Source organism: Sceloporus undulatus, chromosome 1 (genome assembly GCF_019175285.1).
Source record: "Sceloporus undulatus isolate JIND9_A2432 ecotype Alabama chromosome 1, SceUnd_v1.1, whole genome shotgun sequence".
Taxonomy (NCBI): Eukaryota; Metazoa; Chordata; class Lepidosauria; order Squamata; family Phrynosomatidae; genus Sceloporus; species Sceloporus undulatus.
This window is the reverse complement of record NC_056522.1, coordinates 206,480,158-206,504,547: the sequence shown is the minus strand read 5'-3', so window position 1 is coordinate 206,504,547 and position 24,390 is coordinate 206,480,158. Positions and strand designations below refer to the sequence as shown.

Here is a 24,390-nt window from a genome sequence, read left to right as displayed (position 1 = left end):
GAGAAAAGCCTGTCCTCCATTTCTGCTAGCTATGAGCTTAGGAGTCCCAGGGGTGAATAGCAGAGAGAGAGAAAAGCCTGTCCTCCATTTCTGCTAGCTATAAGCTTAGGAGTCCTGGGGTGAATAGCAGAGAGAGAGAAAGGCCTGTCCTCCATTTCTGCTAACTATGAGCTTAGAGTCCTAGGGATGAATAGCAGAGAGAGAGAAAGGCCTGTCCTCTATTTCTGCAAGCTATGAGCCTTGGGAGTCTTGGGGGTGAAAAGCAGAGAGACAGTGGGGTCTGTCCTCCTTTTCACAAGCCATGTGCCTTGGAGATGCTTTTGATAAGGGGAAGAGTGTGTGTGTGTGTGTGTACGCTGAGGTTTGTTTCCCCTTTTCCATGCTGAGACTGATACTTGGGAGAGGTCCAGAGAATGAGATATAGGGAGGGAAGTGGTGCTTTGTTTCCCCCACCCCCTTTAGATCTTTTGTAACATCCTCCAGTGTTTGCCCCTCGACTTATCCATGGGTCATATCAAAATCCATGATTTTGGATCCAAAAACTGCCCTCAATCTATACATGAGGTCGACTTATACATGAGTATATACGGTAATACCTCTATGAAGTTTCTTTGTAAGTGTTATTATTAGAACTGAAGTATTAGTATTACAAAATACTTAACTGTACAAAAAACATTGTCAACACAATGAAAACTGAATGGGAAAGCATACAGTATACTATAATCTCTAGTCTCAGGAGTACAGAAACACTGCATGCTCAACCAAATAAGATACTGACCTTCCATTAATATGAAAGACTTACATACAATTACAGTCAGCCCTCCACATTTGTGGAGGTTAGAGGAACAAGACCCCTGTGAATGTGGAAAATCCGCAAATAAGGGAATGGGAGGGGCTGGGGAGCCCACATGTGAACCCCTCCAACCTTCTCCTCTCCTCTCACTTCCTCTAGCAAGCTGTCCCAGGCATGGGAGGAGCCTGTGCGAGAGCCTCTCCCACCTCACCTCCAAAACTAGCAAATAACCAAATTCACAAATGCCAAAGCTGTGAATGTCAAGGGCCGACTGTAGTTGTATCCAATGCAGTGCCCAACAAACAGGAATTCCACAACCTCTTCCCCGCGACATCAGCTTCCACCCAATCCCCCCTCTCCCTACAGCCTTCCCGAAATCTAAGGAAAAGGTTTTTGAACCACAAAGCAACTACAGTAGAGATAAGGGATTGGGGAATTCTCCTTGTCCATGTGTTCCTGAACTCAAATTGCTTTGGCTGCACTCTGTGTACTCAGTTACATTTTAGTTAATAGTCTTCCAACATGCTTACTGGTTCTGAGTCAGGTCCACTTTGATAGCTTTATCAAAGTGACAGCAACACACATATTCAAAAACATTTCCTACTATTGAGGAATTTCAAATTTATCATTTCCACAAGCCAAAACCATTATATATTTATTCTGTACTGACCTGTGCAACAAGTAAGTTAGTTGTGAGCATATGAGGAAGCTGTTTATACTTTTTACTCAACAGAATAACACCAAGGGACCAGATCTGAAACACAAATTGCAGATTAAATTAAGTTTCCCCAAAGAACCACAAAATGCTACACTTCCTATATTTCAGTGGTACTCAAACTTCTAGGAAATGTTTCTCACATCCGCTTTTATACTAAGTCACCTATTTACTAGTATTTCTCTTTCCACTGAACAACTCCATGATTTCCCAGCACATACTGTATTTTCTGGTGTATAAGACTACTTTTTAACCCAGGAAAATCTTCTCAAAAGTCAGGGGTCATCTTATACGTCGTCTTATAGGGCGGGTGCTGAAACCTCTGAGCTGAACTGGCGAATCTGCGGTCACTGCATATGGTGGGGGGAGCTCAAAAATGGCCAGGGCCACATCCCCGCCATATGCGGCAACTGTATGAAAGCAGCAAGGGTGGCACTGTACAAGTACAGTAGAAGAATATCCACTCATCAGGATTCGTGGAAAGAAGTTACTTAACGTGGTCCCGATGATGAAGTGAGGGGGTGCCTCACCAGGAAGGTGTAAGTGAAGGACGGAGCAAACTGCAGGTGCCCGAGATGCCCGGGGTATGAAAAAAAGCTGTGTTTATGCTACCGCTCTGATAGTCTTGGAGACAGGGAGGGCTGGGCAGGTAGGGAGAACTGACCAATCCAAGCAGGCTTTGTATACAACAAGTTTTCCTGCTAAGTACCTGCATGTCATAAGCATTTGAATTAAAACTGCCATATTGAAATCAAATTTGATGTTTTTAAAATTTTTATTTGGTGTGTTGGAAGAGGGGTAGTCTTATATGTCAAGTATATCCCAAACTCTATATTTTAACTGGAAAAGTTGGGAGTCGTCTTATATGCCGGAAAATACGGTAGTTAAAAATCAGTCCCTTGTTCAAGTTAGCATTCTGATTTTTATGAGCTAGCTAATTATCAAGCCCTTGAAATGTGTCAGGAATAGGATTGCTCTACTAGGATTTACTACTGGTTAATCAGGCAAGCTTCATAAGCCTACCTTGCCTATTGTATATAAGCACAATATTTTATTCTCAGTATCAAACTCTTTCACTGTGATGCCTCCACAACACCAAATATATCAAGTCACAAAATTATAATATAATATAATATAAAACAATACAATACATGGAACAAATACACATTACAGATATAAACATAGGATAAATATATATTCAAAGTAAGATGGGAAGGGAAAGTTTTGGCTTATCGGTTGTACTTTATTTTAATTTTTTTTACTAAAACTCCAAGATACACCAATCAGAGCCTGGTGCAAAATGCATACACTATGAATTTAAAAATACCAAGTACACAAATTTATCAAGTTCCAAAAATAAGCTGAGCTCACCATCTTTTAATTCAAAAATAAATTCCTGGTGAAATTTCCTTAACTGTAATGGTATAAGGATGGCTAGCATGAGGCAAGGGTATGGTTGGCAAGCTGGATTTAAACGTTATTAAATACCGAGTTGAAAAAACCTGGGCAACCTTCTACAAATTATCCAGCAATCTACCAGCAGACCTCTATCTATTTAGTCCCAGCCTCTGACATAAAAGATGTGGACAGAGAAGTGATGCAAACATGGCTGCTGTAGAACACTTCACTTTGTTGCATCTGCACATGTTGACAAACAGCAGCCAACCAGAGATTTCCTCTAAGTCCACATCTATGTGTTCTTAAATTATAAGGATGCACACAAAAAATTTTTAGAAGTAAAACAGACACATTTTCCCCCCAAACAGAGATAATATCAATCTGGGAAAAGATGTGTTGCAACAGAACAAAGGAGTGAAATAGATGGGCTGAATGAAGCGGCTTTCTGGCTGCTTTGGTGGTGTGCTGATAAAATGAGGCACGCCTCCAAAGAGGTTGGAAGCCACGCCGAAGCCGCACTCTAGTTCTTAGAACTGGAGCAAAAAGGAGCTGGGATAATTCGATTCCTGGCAGCACTGATCAGCCTCTGTGTCTGCAGCCCACCTTGGGAACGGACTGTGCAGACAGCAGGGTTCTGATCTGCTTCCGTCTGGAGTGGACTTGACCTGCTGTCTGCTCCAGCCCAAAGACACTTCACAGCACACTGATTCACAGGGGTAGCCACTTAGCACACTGTTGGCAAGACCATTATGATGTTTGTTGAATTGCTAATAAAAAATTTAAGTCATCTGGTAAAGTAGGAAAAATATATTCCTCCAGTCTTCCAAAATTTTCAAGACAGCAGCTTCTATTGTTTATTGCCTTAAAATTACAAACAAGATGGACAACTACATTTGTTACATTCATCAGGTTGTTACTATTAAAGATAACCTTTTAACTACAAAAGGTTAAAATATTACATAGATAAGACTGCAAGCTTCTGTTATCCTTCCTGTCTTCTGGGAACTGGATGAAGCAGAAACAGAACACTGCTGTGTATGCTTACTTGGAATTAAGCACCCAAGTGTGTAGTGAAGTTTGTTCCCAAGTGAATTCCACTAGATATCTCCTGCCTGCTCTTTTTTCTTTTCTGCTCACACAATAAAATTCTGATCACTTAATACTCACCAAAGAGACAACACTGACAATACTAATATCAAAGCTAACATTTTGGATTGCAGATGCCAGTCTGTTTCGATCCATAGATGGAATGGTTAATAGCCAGGCAGAAACATACATGATAGGGGCAGAAACAAAAGTGCTGATCACCATTCCTGAAGTTATCTGCAATCACATAAAAGGAACACATTCATTCCACTGAAAAGTCACCCCAGCAAGTATGTCCATGGCGTACAGTACAGTATATACAGTGTCCAACATTTTTGCATGTTCTATTCCCTTTCCCTCCTTTCAACAACTCCCACTTGGGTAACAGGAGGGTAGAACAGGGGGGACTGGGGATGATGTGACCCTCCAGTTGTTGTTGTTGTTATTATTATTATGTTTTATTTATATAGTGCTGTAGATTTACACAGCACTGTACATAGAAACAATAAAATAGATAAAGTAAACCTGCCCATGGTGTACAATTTAAGAAATAATAGCATAATACATATAAATAATACATAACAATACAGGAAAGGGTTCAATAAAACAGGCAACAAAGTGAGGACTGTGCATGTGCAAGACTAGAACTACAGCAGCTGTTATTCATGGAAAAGCCTTCCTCTTCAATTCCAGCCTGAAAAAATGAGAAACTAAGAAGTGAAGGCCTGATGTGGTCAGTAGGAAGTACTGATCAAAGGTAAAGAAAAAAACTTCTCTTATGGAAGCGTACCATCCTTCAACATTACATTTCTCATAATATTAACTCTTGAGACTGTACCAAGGCAAAAATTATTATATTTGCAACAGGTTTAAAAAGGAGAAAATAAATAAATCTACAATGAGAAATTTCGTAAACTTTACCAATACAGTACCTTTAAAGTTAAAGGCAGATTACCAGATTACCAGCTTCTTGCCTAAAGCCTCTTAAATTAGTAGCCTTCCTTTTACCTAATATCTGCCTATCTCTGTCTCTATATCTTTGTGTATATTTACTGTTCAGAACATTAACTTTCCCAGAACAGGGTAATCTCCAAAGATCAGCCAGCAAAACAACCCTTAAGAACAGTCTAACAAAGAGGTAAGTGCTCTTAAGCATAATGGAATCAGTTTGTTCAGGTTGGACTGTGATTTTATCTTTCAAGAACTCAGGAGGTCAGTAATGCTTGCACCACTTTGAAAAAGCTAATTTTTTTATGCTCCAATTTTGCATTTGTTCAATCAAGTAAAGAACTTATAGGACATACAACTTCTACTTCCATGTTAAATTGTGTTGCGAATATAGCCACGCCAGGAGCTGCGGGAAAGACTCCATAGAGAAATGCATAGTTTGATAAGCTGGTGTGGTTGACCAAGCTGTCACTCTTGTCCAACAATTCCACCATTTCCCTGCATAGAAGTGGCATCAACAGTCTGGAAGAAAAAAAAGGGAATATACAGTAAATTACCCAATGGCAAATTTTAACAAACGTTATTCTAATTATTTTGTTTCATTTGAAGAATTTATGCAATGGACAGGAAGAGAGAGGACATGGTAAAATGCCAGCCATTTCATTTAATCTGTTCTTTGAATATGTTATAGCCCTAATCAAATACAAACTCTCACAGTTAAAACCCACTATGACCAACGGGCTCAAGTGGACTAGATCACAACCAACATGTACAAAGTTCACAACCAACATGTACAAAGTTCTGTTATGAAGCACAATGTGGCAAAACTGATTCATTTCTGCAACACCATTTTTGTGGGGGTTACCTTTGAAGAGAATTCAGAAGCTGCAGTTAGTTAAAAAATATATTAGTCAGTTGTTGTTTTTTACTAGGGTGGTCTGCTGTGACTAGGGTAATCAGACTCCTCCTTTTCCCAGATGTTGCTTACATTTCAACCTTCTGTCTAGGAGGAATTTCAAAATGTCCTCCATTTTGAGTATGACTAAGAAGAATGAATTAATATTTATATGAGTGTTTTAAGCTTTTATTTGGTCATGCCCAATGTTTTGCTTGAATGTCCTACATTTTGCGGTGTCCTGTCCTCCTTTGCAGTTAGCACATCTGGTCACCTTGGCTGAGAATATGCCTCAATAATTACAGGAAATCTACACTGCCCACTGGATCTCTTCCACCATCAATTCAAGATCTCAATGTTCACTTTTAAAACCCTTCAATTTGGGGCTTAAGGACTGCCTTGTCCCATGTCATCATGCCAAAAGGCTGAAATCTTCCACTGAGGCCTTTCACAGAATGCCATTGCTACTAGATATCAAGCTGGTGACAATGAAGGAATGGGATTTCTCAGACTTCCACCATTCCATTGAGGCTTCCCTGGTGCCCACTAGTCATCTTCAAGTATCTGGCTAAGACATCTATCTTGTCTCTGGCATTCTAATGGTTTGTATTTAACTACTGAAAATATTGGGACTGATGTTTTCACTCTATTTCAATTGCTATTTAGTCTAATTATGTTAACTGTGGAGTTTATTGCTTTGTTTTAAGTCATATGGGGTAACTCACTCCTGAATAAATATTATGAAGAATGGTATATATAAATACCTTCAATAAAGGGGGAAAAATGAAAGTGTTTATATGAATGTTACTTAAAATACCTGTAAGGCACAGTTATAAAGCTAATCTATCTGTTGTTTATACAGACAATTTAATTTCATCAGTTTTATCTTCAGTAAGCTTTAGAGGTAAACTTCCCTCTGAATCTCTATACAGAACACACTTTTCCTGCTACCACCATGCGGTAGTTACACCTGTGTGAAACATCAAAGGATCCTGACCTTATTATATAAACCTCATATCTGCCATCACCTCTCCCACTTCTGACAGTACACACCCACTCCCTTGTGCCATAATGCTAATGCCTTGATAAAATAATCAGCCCTCTTCCTGAGTTCTTCTTTTTCCTTTAGTTGGAAATGAACAGTAATCTATTCTAAGGTAGAGAGAAATCCAAGGCCTTTTCACACTTTAGAATGCATGCAACTTCACTGTTCCTCCTTATGTTGCACACTAATATTTAAACAGAAGGTCTGAAACTGGAAGCACACAATGGACAAGTGCTGGAAGCCAAGGTCAACTGAACTTACTAAGCACAGGTGTGTATTTGCAATGTTTGGAAAGTCATACACAACCCTCCCTCACAAAAGTCAGTGATCACTGCATGTATGGTAGATACAAGAAACACATCTAATATTGAAAGAGGCCCTCAGCATAAACAGACAGAAGTGCTAACTTTATTTGCTAAATGTAAATGTGTTTCCTGCCTTCAAATGTCTGAGATGTCTCAAATGCCTGAGACACACTCCATACAGACAGAAATAAAAATGGCCTGATTCTGAAGTGCAGACCTTTCAGATGTGTCAGGGAAGGTGATGAGGAATTTTCATCATTATACCCTACTTTTAAAGTTGGCTACCTATGGGACACATCCAATGGTTTTCTTCTGTCAATGGAACAAATATGGGTGGCAAATCACATTCACTCTCTAACACCTCCAGAATATTGGAAATTCTCCAAAGCATCAACAGCAAGAAATACCAGTTGCACAAGTGAAAGTCTGCTTATGCAATGTAAGAGTCTTACATATTTAAATTTTAAATTTAAGATGGGGTGGGCAAAAAATAAGTCATGGATCACTGATGATTTATGATGTACTCCCTGCTGTCCTTTGTTGCTAGAATTCTTGCAGAACTCCCAAAAGGACATGGCTTACATTTAATCCTGTAAGGCACTGCTATGTTCATAATACATATTCTGAATAATATGTATTCAAGAACAACTAACACAAATTACTATCAGCTGTGATCCTTCGATTTAAAGCATGTCAGTAAACCACTGTGATTCTAGTTCTAGGAGTATTAGTAGCAATAGCAGCAGATCATTCAAGATGCAAATCAGCTAATCATGGGTTTGAGGACTTTGGCTGCAGTTCAGAGAAACACATAGTCATTTCTCTCTTCCTGGTGACACTTTTAAGGGCTTTCCCTCTTGCTTCAAAATGAAATCCCACAGAATGCATGGTAAGAATGAGTAAAAAGGTTTGTCATGTCATGTGTGCACAAATACAATACACATTAACTCTAGGGGTGCTTGAGAAATTTAGTCTTTGTAAATTTCTATATGAAATGACCTGATTTACCCCTCTGGAGATAATGCACAAATTGGAACTTAATTAATCATCAGAGTTTTCACTCTCTTAATGCTGCAACATTATTCTCAGCAGTTTAAATTTACTGAAATAAGTATCTTTTAAAAAAAAAAAGGGGGGGGAACCTTTAGATTAATGTAGAAACAGACATGGGAGTTAAAATATACAAAAATAACACATACCAAAAATAAACATATATGTCTATCCTTCCTTATGTTTAAATGTTTACATTAGTTTAAAAGCATTAGAACTGTGTGCATACATGCACACAAATCACAGTACAAAGAAATTTTAAATAATCAGATTTTTTTTATTCAGATAAATGTACAGTTAGGGCCATGTACCAAAAATGTTAACAAGCAGCTTAGTCCAACAATTGTGCAACCCAATCCATACACGCATGTCCAAGTTCTTTAAAAACACATACTGGCCTGTTACAGGCTACGAAATTAATACGTTCCGCGGCTAATTTCGTAACCCGAAAAACCTTCGTAAGCCGAATTGCCATAGGCGCTAATGGGGAAAAAAGCCGCGGCTCTGCCGCGGCTCCATTTAAAACAGCGCCGGAGTTTTTTCGTAACCCGAAAAAACTTTCGTAACCCGAAACAATAAATCCCTATGGGATTTATTCGTATCCCGAAAAATTCGTAACCTGGGTATTTCGTATCCCGAGGTACCACTGTACTGTTTCAGTCTCAGGGTAGAAGACTCAAGACCACAATACAAACATACCTCAATACAGGCATACTTCAGTTAACAAAACCTTTGACAAAGAAGCTCCCTTTTACAAAGTCTTTTTCTGCCTACCCAGCCCCTTCTCTTTTCCGCCTTTTCCACAGTCTAGTTGGAAGTTTTAAATCATCATTTAGGGGTTGATGAAGGTGTACTCGAGAAACACAGACATTCAGTTGCTGGGTTGCAGCAGCATGCCTGCAGTAAAAGGTGCACTGAAGTTTGAGCAGTGCATGAATGGAGTTCTTAGCCGATCCCAGTCTAGCCGTATGTGTCTGTCTACAAAAGGCAAAGAAATTAAAAGCTGTCTCTGGAATCCCTTACTAAGCATGCATGAAAAGCAAAAGAGAGAGAAAGGGCAGGAAAAATAAGCTTGCTTCACTAGCTACCTCCGGCATGCATAAAACAAGCAAAGTTCTGTAAGTAAAGGCCACTAAAATAGAAATCATAAAAAGTGGGAGCTCATGAGACAAAAAATCCCTGCATGCATTCTGGAAGAAACCTTCAAGTGGTTTCTAGAAGGTTCAAAATGTTTTTGTTTACTACCTGACCAGGTTGCTTCATTTCACCTGTGCATACTGTTAGTTCTGAATAAAAACTCTGATGTAACATGTTCAGCTGCTCTCTTTTCCCTGTTCTTTCTATGGCCCAAAACACATTGGCCAAAAGTGCTGGCTTCGGGCCAATCTAGGGGTGTGGCATACAGATGACGCATGCCCCCAGAACAGGTTGAAGCTGTGCTGCAGCTGCCTAAGGTGGCCCAAGGCTGCTGGCAAAAGGAGTGCAAAAAAGGGCTCCTTGCTGGTGGCCTATTCAGAACCGTGGCGGTGGCCGGCCTTAGGACTGCAGCATGTGCTTGCTGCAGTCCCATGCTGAATGGGGAGCAATTGGGGCGGGAGCGGCCAGAGGCCACTCCAAGCTATCAGTCTGCTTGACCCCCATGTTATTTCTACATTTCATATCAAATTTTCTGGTAAAGAAGTAAAGCCCAGGAACACATCTACTTCATTAACCAAGGTATACTAGAACTGAAAAACTGACAAAAAATAAAGACTATAATAGAAACAAAAATTATACTTACAGTTTAGCTGTGATGAGAAGAATCAGTGCAACAAATGTACTCCTTGTCAGTTTCTTGATTTGGCCCACCATCGTGAGGCCCAAATAAAAAAGTGCTGAACCTGAAAATGAGCTGGCAAGCCCATCAAGGAAGTTTTCCAAATATTCAGGAATCTTTTGGTTGAGAATGAAATTTGAGGCAATTCCTATGAAGACCATAAATACAATAGGGTTCTGTATCACTCGAAGAAGTCCAAGTCCCACAATCTTGATTTTGCTATGAGAAAGACTCTGATTGTCTCTTGATTTCTGGATTTCACAAAAGATGAATCCTAAAGGGTTTAGCATCATAAGAGATATTGGTGCAACCAAGTAAATGTACTGGAGATATTCTGGATATGTAGTTTGATACAATGCTTCAACTAGAGGGAAAATGAGAAGCATGAAAATCAGTCATTGATAGGAATTTTCACAGATGTATTACATACACAGTAAATCTTTGTTTTCACTGGTGCACATTTTTATTCATACAGGCCAGGATTCACAAGTTTTCACCTCTTCATCAACTGCTTATCCAGGAGAGATTTATCAGATTAAATCTGCACTGCAGATACAATGCAGCTTGACACTGCTTTAATTGTTATGGCTTCATCCTGTGAAATCCTGAGATTTCTAGTTTGTTATGGCACCAGAGCTCTCTGACAGAGAAGCCTAAGTATCATATAAAACTACAAATCCCAGAATTCCATAGCACTGAGCTATGACAGTTAGTGATGTCAAACTGCATTATTACTGCAGTACAGAAAAGACCTTAGATAAGCATCCTGCACTAGACCCTTAACTAAATCAAATTGTGGGCCTGAACAGACAAGCTAAAATAAAGCTGCAAAATAAAGCTACTTCAGGTCACTTTGAAGGTATGCTGTTTAAATGACAGAAGTATCTTAAGAGACCAGAAGCTGCACCAAAGCTGCACTCCAGGCCTTAGGTCTGGAGTGGGGCTATGGTGCGGCTTCTGGCCTCGTAGGACTCATGCAGCATTTAAACAGCATACCTCCAAAGTGAGCCGAAGCAGCTTTATTTTGGCCTGTCTGTTCAGGCCCATAGTCTTATTTAGAGATTTTGTTCTACAATCCATTGCATCAGCTGGTGCTGAGATCTATGCCCTTTTCCGGGGGAAAGCAAGAGCCCAAAAAGACTGTCTCCCATTTAACACATTTTTAAAAAGAAGACCATAGGTCTATAAAGATTCTGAATAAAACCCTAAAGAGAGACACACTGAAGGAACGAAAAGACTAAAATCTCAACTAAAGTAAGGTATAACTAGAGTACAGAAAGGAAGTGCAAACAAAATTAGAGAGACAGATTAACAATACACAGCAGCTCACAAAAACATGAGGAGATATCTGTGAGAAGAACACTCCCTACTCTGCCACAGCAGACAAAAAGGAACTTAGATTGTAAGCCTGAGGGCAGGGAACCGTCTAATTAAAAGATTGGATGTACAGTGCTGTGTAAATTTACAGCGCTATATAAACAAAGCTTAATAATAATAATAACAATAACAACAAAACAACAAAACAACAACAACAACAACAACAACAACAACAACAGGGTGGGAACAGCAGGAGCTATGCTTTTGCGTATGCAAATGAAGAGTGGGAGGAAGAGTCAGCTCCCCCCAAAATTGCACTCAGCTCAAAAACCTTCTGAACAAGGTGCTGTGCAGGCACAAAATCCATACGTGCAAATCAAGAACATAAAATGTAGTAGTGCATAATCTATCAGAAATGCTTCCACATCCTGGACATCCCCATCCTGGTACCCTGCAAATATTTCAGACTACAATTCCCAACACCACTGACTACTAGCCATGGTGACTGGGGAAAATGGCAACTATAGCCAAAACTTCTGCAGACTGCCAGGCTGGGAAAGGCTATGATAAGCTAAGAAAGTGTAAAAGGAGTCATAGATCACATAGTATTAGGGCTGTCAATTGATTTTCTAAAACAACCACAGCTTATTTAATTCAGAAGTGGGGATCATACAGCATTCCAGATGCTGTTGGACTGACTAATCCTTGCAGCCTCAACTAGCACAGCCAATGAAAAGGGATAATGGAAGTTATAGTTCAACAACATCTCAAGAGCCACTTGATGTAATTGGTTCATGACTAACTCGCATGATATTTTTATTCTGAGAAAAAAAAATACACTTGGCTGTGAACACGAGTTCATTCCTGGTGTGGGGTGGGGAAGAATGCTTCTGATTTCCAAATAAAGGGCAGTACTGCCAATGGAAAGTGGGAGAATCACTTTCACCAATTCCCTCTTTTTGCCATTTGTGCCCACCCCGGAGAATCTGCTCCAGACAGCTGTGGTACTGTCTGATGTAGTGTGGAAAGGCAGGCGTAAGAGAGAGAGAATAAGGAAAAAACTGGCCCTACTTCTGCCAACAAAACCCTTGACTGGGTCTCCATTCTTTGCATGCTGGCAGAAACCTTCTTTACTAACAGATGCTTTAAAGATTCCTGGCGTCAGAGAGTGGCTTTTTCCTATTTAAAGTCTTAATTTTAAAAATATCAGTCAGTCTTCAATGAAGTTAAAGTTATTCCCATTTGTGGCTTCAAGTCCCCTGTTGACTTATGGCAACCCCATGAATTTCATTAAAGTTTTCTTAAACAACCATTTATCCCATCCTAATGATACTGTGCTTTTTGTTTGCCAAGTCTGGTAATCTGTAAACTCCTTTAAGAAGATGCTTGTTTGTTAAATCTGTTCTGTTCTTGTTGAAATTGCATTCTCATCATGCCAAACTCCATGAATAGCAGAAGGTGATAGAGGACACATTTTATGTTTCCATGAGGAACTAATCACAATCCAGATACAGAATGCTTTCCAGTAGGAAAGATAGCCTGCTGGCATCTTGAATATCCAAACTGGGATGCAGCGATTTAGTGGTTAAGATGCCAATTCTGATGACTGGACGGTTGGCAGTTTGAAGCCTGAGAGCTGCTTGATGGGGTGAGCTCCTGTCACTAGTCCCAGCTTCTGCCAACCTAGCAGTTTGAAAGCATGCAAACCCAAGAAGATAGATACCACTTTGGTAGGAAGATAACAGCGTTTGGTGTAGTCATGCTGGCCACGTGACCAACAGATTCGTCTTCGGACAATGTTGGCTTTTCGGTTTAGTTACGGAGATGAGCACCACCTCCTACAGTTGGTTATGACTGGACATTCATGTCAAGGAACTACCTTTACCTTTACCTTCAATTTTTAGGTTCCCCTCTCCAAAACTCAGGGTGCATCAACCAGGATTTGATCTCTGAATTAAGTGACTAAGGCTACCACTGTGCTTCTAACGAGTCAGATATGGCTTCTCACAAAGACACCCATCTCTAAATTTAAAATGGCAACCAGCTATAAGAATGGCTACTGAATACACTTGATCCTTTACTGTTCTGTTCATGGCTCTCTACTGGAAGGGTCCAAGTATTTATTTCTGGCATGGACCTGTGGGCCTGTGCTGTCATATTAACTTGTGACATTGTTAATTGCACTTTGACCTAAACAATTAAATGGTAATGCAGTAAACTCCAAACTAGGTGTGTGCCTTCACAGATACCTATTAAAATGCTACAAGGTGTAATTTCTAAATGGTGAAAGGTGAACTGCAAGAGAAGAAACAACACGCAAGCAATATAAAAGGAAGTATAAGGCCTCAAAAGGCATGTGGCCTCAAGCCTGTAAAGTGAAATGTGCACTAACAGAGAGGCTAGGGCTACTAGCTGGGCCAGATACAATAGGCCCTTGGTATTAGCTGGGGTTTGGTTCCAGGATCCCCTGTGGATACCAAAATCCAGGGATGTTCAAGTCCCATTATATACAATGGAATAGTAAAATGTGTCCCTTATATATACTGTACATAAAATGGCAAAATCAAGGTTCACTTTTGGGAATTTATGAATTTTTAAAATATTTTCAAGCCATGGATGGTTGAATCCGTGGCTATGAAGAGCTGACTGTACTTTGGTAAACCCATTTTTAGAACAGAGGCCTGAATACTTTAGTCCAAAGTGGTGCCCAAGCTTTGGTCCTTCAGATGTTTTGGACTTCAGCTCCCAGAAGTCCTGACAGTTGGCCAAGCAGTTGGATGAAGTCCAAAACATCTGGAGGACTAAAGTTTGGAAATCACTGCTTTAGTCTCACTTTGATTGCCAGCCATTCACAAAGCTATTCATAAAGATAAACATATAAACTAAAGGTGGTTCCTGATTTAATACAGCACCATAAAAAGAGCTGCCTGGCCCAGCACTTGCCAATTTTGAAGTATCTGAGGTGGGGTGAAAATGGCATTCATGACAAAAGAACATGCTAGCAGACCACAGTAAAGCAAGGGGGCTAAGGAGGTGGTCCGTCAGCCCCCAGTATTTTCCCACAGTGCCTCTCCGAGAACTCTAGCAGCTTACCAGAGGCACAAAACAAAACAAAACAACAAAAAGCTTCCTTTCCATCAAAACCTAAACAGTAGGACTGCTCTATTTCTAGAGCAGTCTCTGACCTTTATTTCAACATATTTCACGAAATATCCACAGAGGATCCATTTTGGACACCACCACCCCTGGCAGATACCAAAAAATGTGGGACCCGAAGTCCCACTGTCCCTAATGGCAGCATGACATTGAGGATGACAGGGCTTGCTGTCCATGGATATACAACCAAATTATTTTTAAAAAGCAAAACAAAATCTAGTGAAATAGAAAAGTAATAATAATTCTTCTTCTCAAAAAATCAAGCAACCAACCTGACTAAACTGGGGTTTCCCCAATTGTATCATCACCATAGAAGACTACTTTATTGTGAGTATTATCACATAAACGCTATACAAAGCAATCCTGCCTCCCTCCAAAATGGAAAATGCAAGGGTTTGACACAGTAGAAGGTATTCTATAACACAGCCACATACAGCTATGAAGATCAAGACCAGTATGCTACACTGTGCATGGAAAAGAATAAAATTGAACTTTTCTAGATATTATAACTATCCCTCAACAATCTGCAAATTTGCAAAAAAATCACACAACATGTTATCTAAAACTTAATTGGGGGAAAAATCCATACAAGGAAAACATAGGGATCAGAACTGTATGAACTGGAGGAACAGATTAAAACATTTACAAATTGATGGTTTGATTGTTTTCAAGACAAAGAACAATTCTACTGACCAATTTAGAAAAAACACTCCAGTTACTGCCTCAAGTAATAAAAAAAATAGGTTAAAGCTTTAATAAAAAAAATACTGCAAGCAAAAAGAATTTCCCCTCTCTATAGTTTTCACAGCTGTACTCCCTCTTATTTAGTCAATACTTCACCTTAACACAAAGTCAAAAGTTTCACTTTGCTTGCAGTTTCTACACTCAACACCATGTAAGCACTGTGAGTAATTCTAAGTATCAGTGGTGTTTAAAGTATGCATTTAAAAAGCTAACTTCATCCTCTTAAGCACCTTTTAATGATGGAGTCAATAAACCACCTGGATTTGCCATGTCAATATTTTCTTGAGTATGCTCTCTTAAGAAAGGTTAACTATTGTTTATCCACCCACAGAGCATATTGCAGCAGGTAGGAACACTAAACATCTGAATCAGTATAGACTGGTTAGCTAACATAATTTTTAGGTCTTTCTAATGTAGTGACAGTAGCACATGCAAGACTATTGCTGTCCCCTGACATGATCCTACCTGAGTGCCCATGTAAGAGGCAAAAAGAGGAAACAGCAAGACACAACGGCTGCACCTACACTGCAAAAATAAAGCAGTTTGACACCTCTTTTAACTGTCATGGCTCAAGGCTGGGATTTGTAGTTTTGTGAGGTATTTAGCCTTTTCTGTCAGATTGCTTTGGTATCATAAGAAACTTCAAATCCCAGAATTTTATAGGATGGAGCCATAACAGTTAAAGCAGTATGAAACTGCATTAATTGTGCAGTATGGCAGCAGCAGAGTGTCTATTTTCCAACAACACACACAGCCTGCCATGACCTTACCCAAGAGCCCATGTAAGCAGTGATGGAGAGGGAAAGGGAGAACAGAGACACAAAGCATCCCTCAACATAAACATACGCCAATTGATTCTCCTTGGCACATGTTAAATTTAATGGAATCCTACATAGCTACATAATTTGTAAAGATAAAACTCCTTCCCCATTAGTAAACTCAAAGTTTTACTTCATGCCTATGCATTGGCACGATTAAAAAAGGCAGATACAGCACTTGTCAACACTATCCCAACACAGACAACTGACCCGATACAGACCCAAATAAACCCCAAGCAATCATCACAGACATTATATCATTGGTTGGCATTCTGTTTAGAAGCCATGAGATACAGGTGGCCCTTAGTATCCATGGCCACACACACACACACACACACATCATGGATGAAAAACACAGTTGGGATCTCAAATCCCGCAGTTTTTAATGGCCATGTGAATATACAGCCATTAGGAGCATTGGCGCTTACCCTCCGTGAATGCTTAAATGGCAAATCCACGTAAGGTAGGCTGCATGTGCTTTAGTTTCTTTTTTTCTCACCACAGCAGTGCTACCAAGTCTACAGATAGCAATGTAAACTGTATGTTAATGGTGGTTTTTCCTGAGATGCCATGTACAAACCATATGACTTCAAGAGGATCTATTTTGTTTTGACAAACTACAGAGACCTGGCTAAACTCACATAGCATTATTGTTATGCTATAACGCTATGCTCTATTCTACTCAAGTAATTAATGATATTTCCTTTCCTTTCAGCTAGTCTTGAAAATTTGATGTAGTTGTCTCTAGTGTTTAAAGTTAAACATTAAAGAATGAGAAAGACAATGTGTTAGGACTAACTTTAAGATGTTTTGATCACAATAATTAGGAACACATCCTGAGTCAGTCCACCTTCTGGCAGACTTCCCCTACTCCTGCCTCCAGGACAGAGATTGTTCTGTCCTCCCATATAAAACTTTGAATTATTTTGAGGCCCTGCTCTTAGCTCTGCCACACATTTTCCAGGGATGTGAGAGAAGCCTTTCCTGGTGGCTACTGTTTTCAAGAGGAAGCCCCTTTTAAGGGAAGCCAGATTGGTTCCTCATGGCTGTTCCTCCACCAGCAGCGAAGATCCTTTTATTCAAGGGGTGGGGAGTATTTGCCAAATGGCTGGGTTCTGAACAAAGGATTTTTAACAAGCACATTCTATACCTTCTTTATTGATATGCTTTTCAAATAGCTGTCAAGTTCATTCTGTCTTAATATTATAATTTGTTTAATTGTGCTACCTGATGCATTTTGTATTTGTTTTTTAACCCTGTTGTGAGCTGCATTGAATTTGGGGAGAAAGAATATATATATATATATATATATATTAAACAGTTTGGATTTAGCGCAAAGAGGTAAAATCTCTTTTGCCTTAGATCTGATATGCTTTTGTACAGTGAGTATTAAACTAGTTCATGATTTTATGTCTGCTTCAAACAGCTCTTTTAATTTCCTTATGTCTCCTTTCACTTCCAAATCAGGGAACATAGCCAATAGTATGAGTTAGTATAAGTTCAAGATGACCAATGGTATGAATCTAACAACACCTGGGAAACTGCGGATGATCCTTCCCCCCAATTTTACTAGATCAGGCAACAATCCAGAGTATCAGTAGAAAGGGCTTAAAATGAGACAGACTGATTTCAGCAACACGCCAAAGAGGGGACTGCAGCACAGAGCAGAAAAATAACCAGCTCTATTTGGACCAAAAGGTGCCTTCCCACACAAAGAAAGTAAATTTTGCTGATGGTAGTTATTTTACAGCTTGTGCTGTACAAGAACAATGGAACTAAATGCACGAAACTACGTAAGACTGAAGAACATTATGCCCAAGAAGGAAGTGTAAGAATAGCTATATGACCTCCCTTTAATGTCAACTGGCACACGCCAGCATATGTTCAGATGCATTCAGATATGGAAAGATACAGTAAATGTGCTCAACTGCTTCTTGGTAGCAAACATCTAAGATGACTCTAGTGTTGCCAACAACTTGTTAGGTAGATTAGGAAACACAACTGTATCTGAAATTTTTTGACATGGAACAAAACTGCAAGAGAGTGTGCCCAAATTTCAATTCCTAGAAATCATGCAGGTATCCTTGTTAAAACCATTTAACAGTAGTGTAAGTGTTTCTATAGACCTATGCTATGCCATGTGTGATTAATGAAACCAAAGTTATTTTGCCTCTGCTTTAAAAAAACCTTTAAATTAATAGGTGCAACAATACACATGCTACGGACATCAAAACTGCAAATGTGTACCATGCATTTCTAAGGCACAACATATATCAAAATAATGTCATGACAAATAAGAATATATAAAATTGCTTCTTACCTATAGGATATCCCAGTGCAAAGTCATTGCTCTGAGTAGCAAAGATAGGAAACAGTCCAGCTTTGCTAAACCGCCTCTCAGGAGTGACTATCAAGAACGTTAGAACACAGACTAAGAAGAACACCGAAGCTTTGGCAACAAGGATGCTGTACAGGAAGGACCAATTCACATTGGAAAAATTCAGCACAACCATGTTTTTGAACAATAAAGCTGGGAGTGCAAAACGGGAGACAAAATTTCCAAGTCCTTTGGCCTGATTTGACGTAATTATGTTAACTCTTCCAGCTATGTATCCACAAAGAATAATGCCAAAGCATTGTAACAAGGCTGGGAAAAGTTTATTAATTGACATGGAAGGTGAACTGCTAGTTAAGTTCAGTTGGTACGCAAGGAGACCAGACATATTAGCTGCTGAAGAGAGGTTCTTCCTGTTGATAGGTATGAAATTATCCATGTTCATTCCCCACTCCTAAAAGCATATCATGTGGATCCTGATCTGCAAGACAAGAAAAACAGATGCTGATTCGCCAGTTAGTCTTAATGCATTTATAACCAAGCAGAACTAGTACACTAGTACTAGTTTTACACCTTTTACAGGCCAAGGCTAATGGCCTTTACTCTGTTCTCATTCTTCTCGATCTGTCTGCAGCCTTTGACACTGTTGATCACTGTCTCCTAATTGACATACTCTCTGACCTTGGGTTCTCAGACTCTGTTCTCGACTGGTTTAGATCTTACTTGTCTGGCAGATCTTTTGCAGTGGTTGCAGGAGGTCAGACTTCTTCTCCTGTTCCCTTATCTGTTGGAGTTCCCCAGGGCTCTGTTCTGGGTCCCCTTCTGTTTTCTCTCTACACACTGTCCTTAGGAAAACTCATTAGCTCTTTTGGCTTTTCCTACCATCTGTATGCCGATGACACCCAGCTGTATCTTTCTGCCCCTGACCTTTCTCCAAGGCTTGAACAGCAAGTCTCATCTTGCCTTACAGCTGTCTCACAGTGGATGCGCCATCGGCGTTTGAAGCTCAACATGTCCAAGACGGAGCTTCTTGTCTTTCCTCCTAAGCCCAACCTTCAACACTCCTTTTCTGTCTCTGTGGACAACATTTCCATTCAACCAGTCCAGCAAGCCCGCAGTCTTGGCTTTATCTTTGACTCTTCTCTGTCGTGTATCCCTCAGATCCAGACCACAGCCAAGGCTTGTAGATTCCTTTTGTACAATATTGCCAAAATCCGACCATATCTCACTGCCTCTACTGCCAAGATCCTGGTCCATGCCCTAGTGATCTCACGACTGGATTACTGTAATGTCCTCCTGGCTGGGCTTCCTTTTTCTCACCTCCGTCCTTTAATCTCTGTCCAGCATTCAGCTGCACGCATTATCACTTCCACCCACCGCTCTGACCACATCTCTCCTGTGTTGGCATCCCTTCACTGGCTCCCTCTCCCTTTCCGCATTCAGTATAAGCTCCTGCTGTCGACATTCAAAGCCCTCCATGGACTGGCCCCTCCTTACTTATCAGACCTTCTTTCTCCTCACCTTCCCACCAGGGCCCTCCGTTCTGGTAGTCAAGGTCTGCTGTCTCAGCCCAGGATTTCCTCTGCCCCATCCCGGATTCGCCCCTTTTCACTTGCTGCCCCTCACTCCTGGAACCTTCTTCCTCCACAAGCAAGAGCCATCACTTCTTTAACCAGCTTCAAAACGGAGCTGAAAACCATCCTATTCAGAGAAGCCTTCCCAGGCATCGCATAATTGTCGCTTACTATCTGATGTTCTGTTGTTGGCTGTTTATCGATCCATTTCCTGTATTCCTATGTACTGTATATGCATTATCCTACTTGAGAGTATGTATTTTCCCTGGTAGAAGATTAACCATCGATTATGAACCCAAGCCCTCCCTCCAGTCCATCTGCCTTGGTCCAGACCTCGGAGGTTGAGAGGAACTGCTGGACCTCTTACCCTTTCCCTCCACCACTCCCTTCTCCTTCTGTATCATGTCTTTTTTAGATTGTAAGCCTGAGGGCAGGGAACCGTCTAACTAAAAAGATTGCATGTACAGCGCTGTGTAAATTTACAGCGCTTCATAAATAAAGGTTAATAATAATAATAAATAGTATGCTATGTAGTGTTATAGGATGAGTAATATAACCCCTGTAGAGAATTACAGAAGAAGAGTGGGATCAAGTGGGGTCAGAGCTGTGTATACTGAATATAAAACAAATTCCAGAAACAAAGTAATAGTCAACCCTCCACATTTGTGGCTTCAACTTTTGTAGATTTAATTATTTGCGGATTTAATAGGTTCTCTCTAGGAATCTCTAGGTCTTCCAGCACAACTCTGCCAAGCTGGCCATAGACTTGTGCTGGAGGTCCTAGAGATTCCTAGAGAAAACACTTCTCTAGGCATGTATAGGCCCTCCAGCATAATTCTATGGTCAGCTTCTGAATGATGTTGGCCAAAAAGTTGTGCTGGAAGACCCTGAGATATTAGTGAGTTGTTGTCTCAGATAAAAAAATAGTATTTTTTTGTTTGCAGTTTTTCCACTTTCACAGGGGTCCTACACTCCTAACCCCAGTGAATGTGGAGGTCCCATTGTGCAACTATTGTACCAAAATAAGTGAACAAGCATACCTTAGTTAACAAAGCCTCTAACAAAAAAGCTCCTTTTTACAAAGCCCTTTCCTGTTTACCCAGCTTTCCTCCTTCCTTGCCCCCAGTCTAGCTGGAACTTTTAAAAAGAAGCAGATGTCTAAAGGTATGACCACCAAATGGGAATCATAAGAAAAGTGGAATCTTGTTCAACAAAAAAATTATCCCTGCATACATTTTAGAAGAACCCTTCAAGTCATCTCTAGTATCCTAGACCAACGCCTAAATCATTACACCACACTGGCCCTCATTACATGTGCATATTGTTAGTTCTGAATAAAAACTTTGGTGACACATGTTTAACTGCCTTCCTTTTTTGTGGTGTAGGAATATCTCTATTCTTTCTATGTAATTTCTTTCTCTGGTGACAAATTTTCTGTTAAAGTTATATGTCTAGGAACATATCCGCTTCGTTAACTGTGGTATACCTATATTTGTTTCTGTCTAGATAGGCGTCACCACTGCTCACATACAAACAAACCCAAAGGGGGAAGTATAATTCTTTGGAGAGTTACACTTTCCTTCTGTTTTCTCACAAATAATCACTTTCTGTGAGCTTTATCATTTCAGTGATTTCTAAATTTCTCATGATCATTTTTGATGGCTAGAAACACTGAAATAATGCCATTCTTATGCTATTATGAGCAAATCTCTTCCACCTGTTGTTCAGGTTGGTTAATATGTCCAGAAAAACATGTGGTGGGTAAAAAATAAAACCACTACTCATCAACCTAAAACCATTCTTGGATTAAAGTGTAAACTTAGAATAAATTTGCCTCACAATGCTGACTTCTAGAATACTTTTAAGCAAACACTGGCATAATCAATTAGAGATAATGGGGGGGGGGCACCCTGGGCTATGCTGCTGGAAACCATACTATAATGTATTGTGCAGAGATAATGAAAACACCTTTCATATAACAAAAGTGCACTGTATATGTTCAGTCATCCCCAAGACAAACAAGTTACACTACCCATTCACCACAGTAGCAGCAAGCTCTCCCACACAGTAACACATGAAATGTGTAATTATCTGCACACACACGGCTGTCCAGCTGCTATTATGAACAGATTGGTGCATATTACTTCTCTCAGACTCCTGTACAGGCAGTCCCTTCTTAAGTAATATTGTAATACAGTATTCCAGAGGGCACTACAACATAACAACATAATACAAATCAGCCTCCCTAAACCTGCTGCCCTTGAGATGGGTGGGACTACAGCTCCCATAATCTCAAAATGACCAGGAGAGTATAGTATCTGCAGCCCAACACAGTTGGAGGACAATGGGTTAGGGAGGCTAATACAAACTAAGCTCACAGCCTCAAAATAATTTTCAAAACCATTAAAAAATCCATATATTCTACAACTGTCCAAATACCATTCACTTTTTAAAAACAACAACTTTTAGATAATACACTCAGCCATAAAGGAGTTTTTTCCCCATTTGTATGGTAAAAGCTGTATAGTACGATGGTCATAATTTTTCAATGGACTTTTCTTCTAGCACTAGTGTAGCTTTGTGATTATTCTGTAGACTGTAATGTATCTTAAGTTAAACAAGAACTGAAAATCCACCATCCAACTCCTAAATACTAAATACTAAAAAGCTTATTGAGCCTCTCAAAGTAACTGCTTGGTGACAAGGATGCTCACAGGGCCTCCAAAAACATGTTAGGACCTCAGTTCATGTACAAGTCTACAAACACAGATGGAATTCAAAGCCCTTAATGAAGCCTTAATTGGTTTACTCCTCTCTCTATATATAGCTTTTTAATTTTTTTAAAGGTTCTAGGTTCTCTAAATACTACATGCAACACAGTCCAGCGTATCTTCTTTTTAGTGGCCTCAAGGTGACTCTAATTTCTAGCTGCCCTAACCTAAAATCTTCTTCATAAGAGTTTATCAGAGGAGGGCTGTCACTGCCTTCATCCAAGGCTGAAAAAGTATGACTTACTCATGATTACCTAGTGGGTTTTCATAACAGAGCAGGGATTTGGGCCCTGAACTCTTGGGAGTCCTGGTCCAAGACTCAAAACACTTTACACTGCACTGGCTCTATCAAGCATATCTTAGTGGTAAGTACAATTGGCCCTCCATATCCATGGATTCTTTAGGCACAGATTCAACCTTCCATAAATTGAAAATTCTCTCTCTCTCTCTCTCTCTCTCTCTCTCTATATATATATATATATATATATATATTCCAAAAAGCAAACCTTGATTCTGCCATTTTAAATAAGGTACACCATTTTATTCCACCACTGTATGCAATGGGAACTTGAATATCCACAGATTTTGGTATCCACAGCGAGTTCTAGAACCAAACCCCAGCGGACAGATACCAAGAGTCCACTGTACAATGTATAATTGCTAATGATGTCCCTCATCGGCTTCAAAGACTATGTGTTGAGAAAAATGAGTAGCCTTTAAAAGAAACAAGATTAGGGATATCAGTAACAAATGTACATTGTACATTGTGTATAAGGTAAAGATTTGTCCTGTAATATATAACTGGCACTAAGATTTTGCTTCCTTATAGATAACTTTGACACCTGAGTTTACTGTTGAGAAACTCAGGTGGCTGACTTATCTATGAGGAAAAATAATCAGAATCAAAGGTAGTGATTTTTACCTGGTTTATACTACAAGGAAACTCTCTGTATTTGTAAATAAAAGTTTGTGAATCTGAAGAAAAACCCTGAAGTTGCCAAAGATAGAGCAGCTCAGTGGCCCCTAAGAAGCCATCAAACGTTATGTCAGCTAGAAGGGAAGGAGAAAAGAGTGGTGGTGGATTTAATTCCAGATGTCACTTCCTATACTGCTGAATACACAAAGCACTCTAACACAAAGCTGCTTCTCTTTGACTTCAAGTGTTTCCGGAATGGATATATCTCAATTTATGTTTTGGAGCAAAGTGGAGATTCTCAGTTACTGGTACGTTTTGTGGGTATAATACCAGAGCCTTTTGTGGGTATATTTCTTTTTCAAAGGACTGCTGCCTATATCCAATACAACCCCCACCCACAGTACCAGAACTTTTCTTCCTTCCCCTACAGCCCTTGCATCTGCTCCAAAAACTGCTCCAAGGGGCTTTGTAGCCCACCAGAAGAGGATCCTGGCATGCACAGGGATCTACAATGGGAAAAGGTATCTCCTTCCCAATTCTCCTGACAGAAATAGTTCTATCAATGAACATTCTCCCACTTTTAGATCTGGGCCAGTGGCACCACTTCCATACTAGCACAAATGGTGAGAGGGGAAATACAACCACCAAACTGGGATCATGGCTCTTAACTGGGATGTCTAATGGGGATTAGTTTGGGCAACTGTTCAA

The 24,390-nt window shown here is 39.9% G+C and overlaps 1 protein-coding gene across 5 annotated transcripts in view; it reads right to left on the bottom strand.

Moving 5' to 3' along the window:
- Positions 1-24,390, bottom strand: part of GPR155 (G protein-coupled receptor 155) — a 47,180-nt gene that overhangs the window by 17,666 nt on the left and 5,124 nt on the right. For all 5 annotated transcript variants that reach the window (XM_042444849.1, XM_042444850.1, XM_042444847.1 and 2 more), the window contains 5 exons: positions 18,407-18,902; positions 10,016-10,415; positions 5,297-5,462; positions 4,074-4,229; positions 1,464-1,547 (listed from right to left, as the gene is read on the bottom strand). In XM_042444849.1, coding sequence (XP_042300783.1) covers positions 1,464-1,547; positions 4,074-4,229; positions 5,297-5,462; positions 10,016-10,415; positions 18,407-18,866 — 1,266 coding nt within the window. In that variant the 5' untranslated portion in view covers positions 18,867-18,902. The remainder of the gene's footprint in view (positions 1-1,463; positions 1,548-4,073; positions 4,230-5,296; positions 5,463-10,015; positions 10,416-18,406; positions 18,903-24,390) is intronic.